The 11933-nt window shown below is 42.7% G+C and overlaps 1 protein-coding gene across 3 annotated transcripts in view; it reads right to left on the reverse strand.

Moving 5' to 3' along the window:
- Positions 1 to 11349, reverse strand: part of LOC306915708 (LIM and SH3 domain protein 1-like) — an 18045-nt gene extending 6696 nt beyond the window's left edge. For 2 of the 3 annotated variants that reach the window (XR_013788873.1, XM_079493243.1), the window contains exons 1-3: positions 9427 to 9644; positions 7803 to 7897; positions 5099 to 5183 (exon numbers count right to left, since the gene is read on the reverse strand). Coding sequence is in view for 2 of the 3 variants with exons in the window: in XM_079493243.1 (XP_079349369.1) it covers positions 5099 to 5183; positions 7803 to 7897; positions 9427 to 9495 (249 nt within the window). In the remaining variant the exon portion in view is untranslated. Of the gene's footprint in view, positions 1 to 5098; positions 5184 to 7802; positions 7898 to 9426; positions 9645 to 11093 lie in introns of those variants that run through there. The other variant, XM_079493244.1, reaches the window with a different exon arrangement.
- Positions 11350 to 11933: the final 584 nt, after the last annotated feature.

Below are 11933 nucleotides of genomic sequence, written 5' to 3' on the forward strand. Positions count from 1 at the left end.
CAGAAACATACATTAGGACTGAGACAGCGCCTGGTGCACACACAGAAACATACATTAGTACTGAGACAGCGCCTGGTGACACACAGAAACATATATTAGTAGTGAGACAGCGCCTGGTGCACACACAGAAACATACATTAGGACTGAGCTTCTAAACAGCCATAAGCTAAAATAGAGGCATGTACTAGTATTCGAGCACCTCATGAATGCTGACATGCGGATGAATTAATGCTTGATTTCTACTTTTGGTTGCGTGTATAATCTGCCCCAAAATAGCAGCTCTAGAAGCTCACAATGGTCTGTGTTGCAACTTGCAAGGCACTGTGAGCTTGTACAGTAGATGTGCTATTTTCATTAACTACTGTAAGTAGCAGCTGAGTAACATCGGGCAACCTTGAAAATAAATGTGCTGAGAACATTATATGCCAGTTAATGAGTAAATCGGTTCCTCCAGTCCAGTGCTGTAGTCCAGGTTTTTTCAGACGGTATACCATAATTATTCCCTGTGCGCATGTAGGCCTATAGGCTATACGCTTGTGCGTGGTCAATGGATGAAATGATTAGCATTGCAGACATGTAGTATATGCTTTTTTCAAAACCTTGGCACGGCATACTACATATTCATCGGACGTACATCATACAATAATTTCCTAAACAAATCTAATTGTATCGTTGAATTAAACCCTCTCTGAATTGTACGTCAATATGTAAACAGTAAATATGTACAACTGTTTAGCGAGCGAGTTTCTATCCGTCTGTGGAGACCAATAGATAGAAGCACTGTATATGGGTCACAGCCGGGAATAAAAGGAACAACCATCCAACCAAATGTACAGTTTGTCTCGATCCTTGTTAAGACACAGCATCGGAAGGAGCACACTTTAAGGTTTCTCATAAGGCATATGGCTGTCTGTGAGTCTGCGTTCTGTCAAGTGACAGTGCCAAACCCTTGTTTAACCACTATTCTTAGTAAAACAGACCCGAGTAGCAAGTGCAACTGTACTTGGACTGCCTTTTTACCTATACACCCAATGTACTTTATTTTTTGGCTAGTATTCCACCTACAATATGGATGCTGGGCTTCAAGTAGTTCATTTTTTACTAATAGTCTATGAATGATGACATGGGCAGACATTTTCAGGTGAAAGGCATAATGTTCTGAGGGTGCAGTCTGTAGGTAAACATCCTACATGACCTCCCATCATGTTTAAAAAGTTGGCTCCTGTATGATACAACCCACAGTTACGTTTGTAGAAACATAACCCAAAATGTTTATTTCATAGAAAACAGACCCCTGTGGCCGCACGCACGCACGCACGCACGCACGCACGCACGCACGCACGCACGCACGCACGCACGCACGCACGCACGCACGCACGCACGCACGCACGCACGCACGCACGCACGCACGCACGCACGCACGCACGCACGCACGCACGCACGCACGCACGCACGCACGCACGCACGCACGCACGCACGCACGCACGCACGCACGCACGCACGCACGCACGCACGCACGCACGCACGCACGCACGCACGCACGCACGCACGCACGCACGCACGCACGCACGCACGCACGCACGCACGCACGCACGCACGCACGCACGCACGCACGCACGCACGCACGCACGCACGCACACACACACACACACACACACACACACACACACACACACACACACACACACACACACACACACACACACACACACACACACACACACACACACACACACACACACACACACACACACACACACACACACACACACACACACACACACACACACACACACACACACACACACACACACACACACACACACAGGGTGAGTCATGTACTTGCTATGAGGAATATGCTGTCTCAGTGAGCGAGCCTGCTCGCCTTGACTTTTATGGTTATAAACAATGAACGCAGCTGAGCAGGGATGAAGGGAAAGGAAAGGGAGAAAGAGAGAAAGGTCTTATAGCCTACTTGTATCAGCACTCATCATCAAAGAAGTACACAGTGCAACTTATAGTGCAAATATAACTGAACTTCACATATTGAAGCTTCATGGACTGCATTCATTTTATGGTATAACTCTTCCTCAATGATTTGTGTTTAACTGGGGATTTTAAACTACAGCAATGTCATTCAAATATTTTGCCGTAGTTTGAGCATTGTTACTTTTGGATTAATGTAAGTTTTCAATTGCATAGAAACAGCATGGTAAGTTTGGCATCTTGTGTAAGTTGGACAAGGGGAAGAGAGAGCTGTCAGGGTCTTCGTGACATTTCCATCATTGGGTTCACTGACCTTTATGCTAACGCTAAACAGATGTGTGCAGGGCCGCTTTACGGCATGGGTTCCCAAAGTGGGGTCCGGGGACCCCTGGGGGTACCCCGGGGGTACCTGGGGGTACCTAGCTCAATTAGAGATAGTTGGGAACCAAATGGACCCTTATGGGTCTGTAACTCAGAGAATGTACAAATGGAACCAAAGCATTTGGTTCCATTTGTACACTCTCAGAGTTAAATTAACAGTGTTTTTACAATATAAATTGGGGTACCAGAGATAGAAATGCCATTAAATCGGGCGTCCGTAGCATAATGCGTGTGAAACTGGGGGTCCATGAAATGAATATGTTTCGGAATCACTGCTAGAGCCGTAAAAATCCTCCCTTATCGGGTCACTGGCATATGTTTTCAAATGGGGGGGTCCATGGCCTAATAAATGTCGATTTGGGGGTCCTTGACACGAAAACGTTTGGGAACCACTGCTTTACGGCACTGACTGGAGGCCACAGAGGCTCTTGATTGGCAAGGATTTATACAAGCCACAGTGGTGTAAACAATACTCAACACCAGTAATTGAGTAAAAGTACAGATAATCCTTACCCTGGTCAAAGTTGCTCAGTTAACCCCTTTTGGGCGGGAACCCCTTTTGGTGTTTTAAACATTGTTATAATTTAGCTATTGAAAAATAGCAGATCTACAAGCTCATAGCGCGCCACCGAGTGGCGCACTACGAGCTTGTAGGTCTGCTATTTTTGAAAAATCGTGAAAATGTGCCTCAAATTTGGAATATATTTTTTCAGAACAAACGTTTTTAACTCAAATCTTTGCTTCTGGAGGGTCCCTGGAACAACATATTTTCAGATGGGGGTCTCGGAGGCCAATTACAGATCATTTTTGGGGTCCTTGACATGAAATATTGAGTGATATAGGCCTAGAAACAGGTATTTCAGAAAACTGTCAGTATTTAGAAGAATCTTTTCAGGCCTAAATGGGTTAAATTTGTACTACTTGAGTACCAGAGTAATCTTAGGGCACTAATTGTGCTGCTGTATGTCCAGCCCTAGCCCTGCACGAGTGCATGTGTTTGATCCGACTAGTCATTGGTCCGAAAAACGACAACCCACCTCAAACCCTAACCTAACCATAACCGCAAGCACGGGAGCAGGCGCTAGTCCGCGGTGCGGACGCATGTCGAACCAATGCTCCGTCGGACTAGCCTGGCGCAGCCACACTAAACCCGCCCCTATTGCATATATGCCCCGAGGCGGATCAGCCCAGCGCAGTGGTATATTAGTATCGCAACACGAGGCTACCGTCGGACCATAGTATGCCTCCCACCCTGCACTTGTATCAGACCTGTGTTGCATGATGCAACTCTTCCTCTCTGCCCTCAGTTTCCTGTCTATCCAAAATCCTATCTTAATAAAGATGAGAAGAAGAAGAAAAAAAGAAAGCTTAAAAATATATAAATAAATATAAATAAGTATAAATAAAAGGCTGCAGAGGCTGAAGGAGCACTAGCTGTGACTAGCACATTATCAAGACAATCCCCAAACTGCCAGGGTCATTCCACAAATCGTTAAAAAAATAATAATACAAACAAAACAGTGATTTGGGATAGACCAATTTGAGGAATTAATTCTTGGCTGAGATAAAGCACACATGGGCACTTTTGCAACTCTAAGAAAGTAGCAGATTATTTTCTCAAATATTGACTTTGCTCTCAGGCTTACTGGTAACCAATGAAAGTGGGGAACACTCTTTTTCAATGCTGGCCTTGGTCAAGAATAGACTGGTGTCCTCCATGGATCAGAACAGAATAGACTGGTGTCCTCCATGGATCAGAACAGAATGAAGCTGATCATAGCCAAGTGCTGGAAGGAAATAAACTTTTTAAAGGTAGTAAGTAATTCTATTTATTTTACTGTTTAAAAATGCTGTGTCTGTCTGTGTCTATATGCATTGGGCCTTGTTATAATCATCCATATACTCATCCATGTGATGTTAGGATGGCTACCATCAATGAATGGTTAACCCTAATCCCACCCTAGAGCAGAGCTACGAAGGCGTATTACTGCGATCTCGGTGGGGGGGGGAAATGCTGGTGGGGGCGGGGCAATTTTCTGACATTAATCTCAGAGATTTCTGAGACAAATCTCACACATTTCTGATTTTATAATCTCACAGAATTGCGAGATTAATCTCAGAGATTTCTGAGAAAAATCTCAGAAATTTCCCAGTTTAATGTGGCAAATTTCTAAAACTCACAGATTTGCCCCGTTAAACTCAATTTCAGTTTGTCATTGATGCGGTTGAGATGAGAGTACTTTAAAGCGACATTTATGCTTAAAATGAATTGCACGCCTGCATTGCATGCTGAAAATATTCGATCTACAAGCTCACAATACATCACATGCATCACATGCTGAAAATATTCAATCTACAAGCTCACAATACATCACATGCACATCACAATCAGCGTTGTGATCTTGTAGATCTGCTGTATGAGTTCAACGTGTTCAACGGAGTAAACATGTCAGATCACCAGAATGATCTTTAACACTGAGATGGAGAAGACAGAGATGGCAAGACAAAAGATGACAGAGAAAAGGAGTAGTGAGGATGATAGCGGAGAGAAAGTGACAAGATTAGGTTATGCTGTGTGGTGTGTGTGTGTGTGTGTGTGTGTGTGTGTGTGTGTGTGTGTGTGTGTGTGTGTGTGTGTGTGTGTGTGTGTGTGTGTGTGTGTGTGTGTGTGTGTGTGTGTGTGTGTGTGTGTGTGTGTGTGTGTGTCTATGTAGACATGTGTGTGTCTAACCTGGCTATTGAGCATGGTCTGCTGTTTAAGTCGTAGGTTCTCTGGAGTTTCGTTCACTATGGTGAAGGACATTTTGGGGTAATGCCTGAAAGAAACCAGAAAAACAAGAGAATTTATTCCACCTTCCCTCCAAACTCATTAAATAAAACATTATCATAGCTCTGGTTAGAAGACAGAGTTAAGCAATTGAAAATGAGCTTGACCTTCAAAATTGTAACTGCTACCTTGCCCTCAATGCCCTCAGTAGTATCTGCATACCTGACTAACTACCTGTAGTATCCTGACTAACTACCTCAAAAACGTGAGCAACACCCACAGCTACAATACTAGAGGGAGCGAGAACAACGATCTGGTACCACCCATTTTCAAAACAAATATGGGTAAATTCTCCTTCTACAGCACTGCCACCCAAGCGTGGAATGCCCTAACCCCTTCCCTAAAACAAAAGCAAATCACTTGAATCTTTTAAAACAGGCCTGAAAACCACCTTTCAGCAGGCCCAAGGGAGAGGAAATGATTTATTTTTACTGTACTGTTATGGACTTTTTTGTTGTTTTTACTAGGATGATATTGAATCTTGTTGTTATTGTTCATGTCATGTGAATTGATTGCAATCATTGCATAGGGCCTAAATGGAAACAAGACCGCAAGGACTTTTTTTTTGTGTTTGACTGTACTCTGTTGCTGTTTATACATTCTGTCTAATAAACGATTCAATCAATCAATCAATCAATCAATCACAAACACAACAATTAAAGCTGGCAGCAACCCTAACAGCTAACATTTTTAAGTCTATCGTTAAAAAGAAGCTTGTGTGGGCTACAGGTGAGGTCATGAATCACAAGCTTGTCAAGCGTGCAAAATGGACCACTGCCAGTCCTAGACACTAAATGGAGAAGCTAAGCAAAAGTTAAACAGCAAAATAAGCAAGCAGAAACACAAATATATATTTGTGTTTCTGCTGCTAAGTGATCTCTTGCACAAGAGACTGCCTCATTTTTCATTTCTTACTTTTTTCCTTTGTGTCATTCTCTATTTTTATAACTACTGTATATTTTGTACCTGCAAATCATTGGAGCTTGCGCACAGAAAATCATTTCTCCTACTCTTTTACATCTGGGAAACTTGATGCGACAATAAACTTGAAGTTGATGCTGAAGGAGAAGATGAAGTTTACACCCGTCACACCCATATAGGCACGCCACCACATCTGGTGAAAATATGTTTTCACTGAAGAGTGAAATGTTAGGATGGCTACCACTTGGGACATAGGCCTATACCTAGGCCCACAATACATATTTCTTTCTACTTGTGGATTTGTATAATTTATATTTGTATATGTATACTGTCAGTTGTAATGTTTCTGTTTCTGCATAGGGACTACTGTCTACTGATGAAAATGGTCGTTCTTGCTAAACTCTAGCATGTTTACATTTACCATTGGGGTCATGGTAGGACAGAATCTGGTGATGTTATTGTGGTGAAGGAGGATGTTTTTTTTGTGGGGTTCCTTAAGGTTGGTTGAGGGATAAACATTACACTAAGATTTATGACGCTCCTTTTGAGATACATGTGATTGTATGCCTTAGTTAATATGCTGTTGGTTTCAAGTGTGTGTATGTGCACTGTAAATCCTGTTGAGGTAAAGATGAATTATTGCGATGTTGGCTTTTACGCATCCAGGGATTTTAACACGTCCGTGCCCATGGGCCCATTGTCTCATAATCTGCCTATGCCCTATGGCACTGGTTCCCAAAAATGTTTCATGTCAAGGACCCCCAAATTGACACTAATTAGCCCACGGACCCCCATTTGAAAAGATATGCTAGTGACCTTCCATAAGAGAAGATGTTTACGGCTCTAGCAGTGATTCTCAACCTGTTTCATTTCAAGGACCCCCAGGTTGACATGCATTAGTCTACGGACCCCCATTTAATGGCATTTCTATCTCTGGGAGCCCCAATGTATATTGTAAAATCAATGTTAATTTAACTCTGAGAGTGTACAAATGACCCCATAAGGGTCCATTTGGTTCCATTTGTACACTCTCATAGTTACAGACCCATAAGGGTCCATTTGGTTTTTTTTTGGTATCATTTAGCTGGAGACCCCCTGGAACTCCCTCAAGGACCCCTGGGGGTCCCCGGACGCCACTTTTTTAACCACTGCCCTATGGCAAAACACTACTCAAGGTGTCGCATGAATGGGTCTTTGCCACAGATGTTTCTCCATCATTGAGGTTGCTCATTGTTGATTTCTTGCTTGTGTGATGTTCCATAGAATGCAGAAATTAATTTCAGTATATGAGAGTTTGTGATATAAACGGTGGCGATAAACAAATACAATGGAAGATCACATTGAGGGAAGGTCATATAAATAGAACGTCTGTCTGCTCACACTTCCTCATTTACAACACAATCTTTTCTGTCCATCTCTGTCTGCACAAACCACCAAGCAAATGGGTGCTTTTGTTCAGATACCAGACGTTATAAGAGAATCGTCTTCCCTCTGTTTTATAGGTACTTTGCAAATAACTGATATTTCTGAGCTTCAAAATCCTTTTCTAATATCTCTGTTGATTTGCTTCAATTGGACATTATGTGAACTTGAGCGACATAATTGGGGTGCACTGTACCCCTACTAGAAGAGGTCAAACTACAGTGATTCACAATGTATTGTTTTTTATTGTGGTGTAAACACTCACATACTGCAGTAAGGTTTCTTGTCAAAACCTTTGTAGTTGTTCATGCTCAAGGCCATCTTGCACACTTCACAGCTGAAACAGCTCTTGTGCCAATACTAGGAAAAGACAAGACATTGACAGAGAATATATGAGAGACATTTCACAGTGGAATATTGATGATCAATATAAGAAATACCTATAGAGGGTATGCACGTGACATCATCATCAAACCCGGAAGTTACTGAGTGTCAAAACACTACTTTCTGGCCTTGACAGCCCATGCATCCAAACAGAAAAGTCCTATCTGATTGCATTAAACAACATTAAACAATGTTAAACTCACTTTGCCTGTTGCTTTGCCACTCGATTTGCCACTCGATGTGCCATTCACTTTAAGCATGCGCATACCCTCTATTGGCAAAAACAACATTCTAGTCGCCAGTGATGTTTTTTTTTTAGACACAGTAAATATTGTGTAATAGCCCATTCTGACCCAATAACTCGCCCACATCCATGGAAAAGACCCTGCAGGGCTGCCTCATACAGCATGTCTCTATTTGGAACAGGCTAAAATGGCTATTTAAATATAATTTGAAATAACAGCGTGGGAAAAAGCCATTTTCATTGAACATGAGAGCACAGCTGTTGCCTGTCAGCTTCACTGGATGGGCTTTGAGGTTGGCATGGGCAATACAACTGGAACACTGATGCTTGCAGGGCAGCGTTGATGTTGATAAGTCTGTCAGTGAGATGTGTGCCATAGCAGTGGTTCCCAAACTGGGGTCCGGGGACCCCCAGGGGTCCTCGAGGGAGTTCCAGGGGTCCCTAGCTAAATGATAGTTTGGAACCAAAATGGACCCTGGACCCTTATGCGTCTGTAACTCTGAGAGTGTACAAATGGAACCAAATGGAAACTGGGGTCCGGGGACCCCCAGGGGTCCTCGAGGGAGTTCAAAGGGGTCCCTAGCTAAATGATAGTTTGGAACCAAATGGACCCTGGGGACCCTTATGCGTCTGTAACTCTGAGAGTGTACAAATGGAACCAAATGGACCCTCCCTAATGGGTCCATTTGGTTCCATTTGTACACTCTCAGTTAAATTAACATTGATTTTACAATATAAATTGGGGTCCCCGCGATTAAATGGGGGTCCGTAGACAAATATGCATGTCAAACTGGGGGTCCTTGAAATTAAACGGGTTGAGAATTACTGCTAGAGCATAAAAATCTTCTCTTATTGGGGGTCTCTGGCATGTCTTTTCAAATGAGGGTCTGCGGGCTAAAGTTAGTGTCTATTTGGGGGTCCATGACGTGAAAAAAGTTTGAGAACCACTGCCATAGAGAATGAGACTGAGTTGACTCCTATAAAAAAATGTCACATGGAATTTTACACATAGGGTATTATTTTAATTCACTGACCTCGCAAACTACCATTTTGAGGATGTTGTTTTACTTACTTTTACTTAGGCCTACTTACTTAATTACTTATTGCATAATTGTAGGCCTATAGGCTACACCATCAGTCTCTCTAAATAAATAACCCTAAATTGTAAGATTATAATTAATATGAGAAATTAACTAAAACGCACTGAAAATCGTACAGTTTTTTTTAGTAACATTTAAATTAATATAAGACCATCCCTTACCTTGTCCAGGCAATTAATCTTTTCTGTGGGATAAACTGCTTTCTTGCATCTTCCACAGGGGGGATTCATGGTGATGGGATTTCTTCACCGAAACGCGCTATAATGAGAATAAAGATGTACTAGTCTAGTCCACCGACCTTATCCTCACCTCAACAAGAGACAGAGTAGAGGAGGAGTCACTGAACTTCTTACTGACTGCTGTTAACCAGCAAATGGTGACCTATCGAATAATGTGACGCCTGAGGTCTTCATATGATATTTTAGTGTTGTACAAAGAAAAAGTGAAATGCCTGGTCGCCCAAAAACATTTGGTAATCATTTGTTTTCTAGACACGTGTTTTTAAGGGAAAATTACATTCGTCCTCGAACCTTTGGAGTTAAAGGAATTCGTCCTCACTCGTCACACATGCCGATGTAACGCAACGGAGGCAAGACGGCTCTTGGGGGCTCCTTATAAGGAGTAGCAGACAGTAGAGCAAAATAATCAAATGTTCTTCTCATCAGTCAGCTACCCTACTAGAACTAGTCACGGTAAACCAGTGGAGACATTGGTCTTGTTTTAATCCGAGGTAGTTGCTACACGAGCTAGTGTTTGTATCTCTGGTTTGTAGAAGCGCTGTGATTGTTGGAAAAAGCATGTTCAATGATTTGGCGCCCCCTGTCTTAGAAATAGGTTAAGTGCAGTCGATTCTTCCACGCCGTCAGTCACAACCAATGTTAAAGAATCCTTGATCGCGCGAACTTAAAATCGCTATTTGCGGTGGATCACGGGAGTGTTTCAATCGGAAATATGTATTGACTAATAGACTCACTCGACATACCGTAATATACAACATCGTTGAATTGTTGTAGGTCCTGGAATGTATATAAACCCATACAGACCCACATTGTCACCGTCAGGGGGTATAGCTCAGTGGTAGAGCATTTGACTGCAGATCAAGAGGTCCCCGGTTCAAATCCGGGTGCCCCCTCATTTTGATTTTTTTTTTTTTTGCATTGCTTGCTGATTGTTCTCTGATACAATGTCTGGAGTATAAATATTGATTGGACAACTGGACGTCTGGTTTAATAGTTATTTAGTGGATATTCTCAGTCGTACCGTCCCTCCTCCTCCACGATCTGCGTCATTTCATTGGTCGCTGTGGGGCAGTGGCCACAACGTAATCTAGTAAGAGTGGCGACACTAGCGGTTGACTCCCATTTTAACAATGGAATGCGGAAGTGCTCATTCTATCTCAATGAGATAGTTCCCCCAATGTTTGGAACTATAGCCCATAGGCACACGCTTTGCGGCGAGATCAAAGCGTGTCGCCACTCTCTTACTATTCCACTCGGATTATGCATGGGCCTGGGTGTTGCCTGGAGCAATGGAATTCTGCTATATTAAATAAAGGCGAATATCATTATCAAAAACCCTGACAAATCAGGTAAAAAAAAAATCAGAGTAGGCCTACGGGCCAGAGAGGAGCCGTTAGCAACAAGTGGTCTGTAATGACGATTTCCAGGTTGGATGGATGGATTGGATGGATGTAGACCTAGAATGCCTGTGATCATTTAATTAACTTCGTAAATTTTCATGTATCATAGGCATAGAACGGTCGCTACTGTCCCTGGTAGATTTCAATTGTGTGCGGCCTGAATGTGATAAATGCTCCGTTTGTACTCACCCATTAAATAATTCCAAAAACGTGGAGGGAAATATGGTCCTCTAGTTTTATATCCATGTGAAAGTTCTGGCACAAAACGTGTATTTAGTAAATTATCTCCACTTTTTCAAGAGATGCACACGGACTTCTTTCTCTCCGGCGAGGGGGGACTGGAATGATCGATGAACTGATTTTAGACGTCATCACCAATTGACAAGGGAAACACAAAAAGTTTGGGTCACACAATTGGCAGGTGCCTTGCGATAGGTGCTGGGTAATTAATCACACCACCTGCCAATTGTGTGACCCAAACTTTTTGTGTTTCCCTTGTCAATTGGTGATGACGTCTAAAATCAGTTCATCGATCATTCCAGTCCCCCCTCGCCGGAGAGAAAGAAGTCCGTGTGCATCTCTTGAAAAAGTGGAGATAATTTACTAAATACACGTTTTGTGCCAGAACTTTCACATGGATATAAAACTAGAGGACCATATTTCATTCCACGTCTTTGGAATTATTTAATGGGTGAGTACAAACGGAGCATTTATCACATTAAGGCCGCCCAGTTAACGTCCGACATGAAAGTAACCGCGACCGTTCTATGGCTCTGTATGTGAAATACTGTATATACTGTATGTAACAACAGAGCCATTCTAGGGCTAGGATGGATGCTATGTGTGACTGCACTACAAGGCGTGCGTTTGATAGAGTGATAATTCAAATTAAGTTTACGTTACCCCTCCTCAGCCGGTGTCTCGACTCTCGAGGAATGTGAGTATTAATATGACTGGGACGGGACCACTGGGTTGGGATCATAGAGTATATTCAGTTCGTTAACAGCTTTTGATAACAGAGACCTGTCA

Source organism: Electrona antarctica (genome assembly GCF_951216825.1).
Source record: "Electrona antarctica genome assembly, chromosome: 22".
Classification (NCBI taxonomy): Eukaryota; Metazoa; Chordata; class Actinopteri; order Myctophiformes; family Myctophidae; genus Electrona; species Electrona antarctica.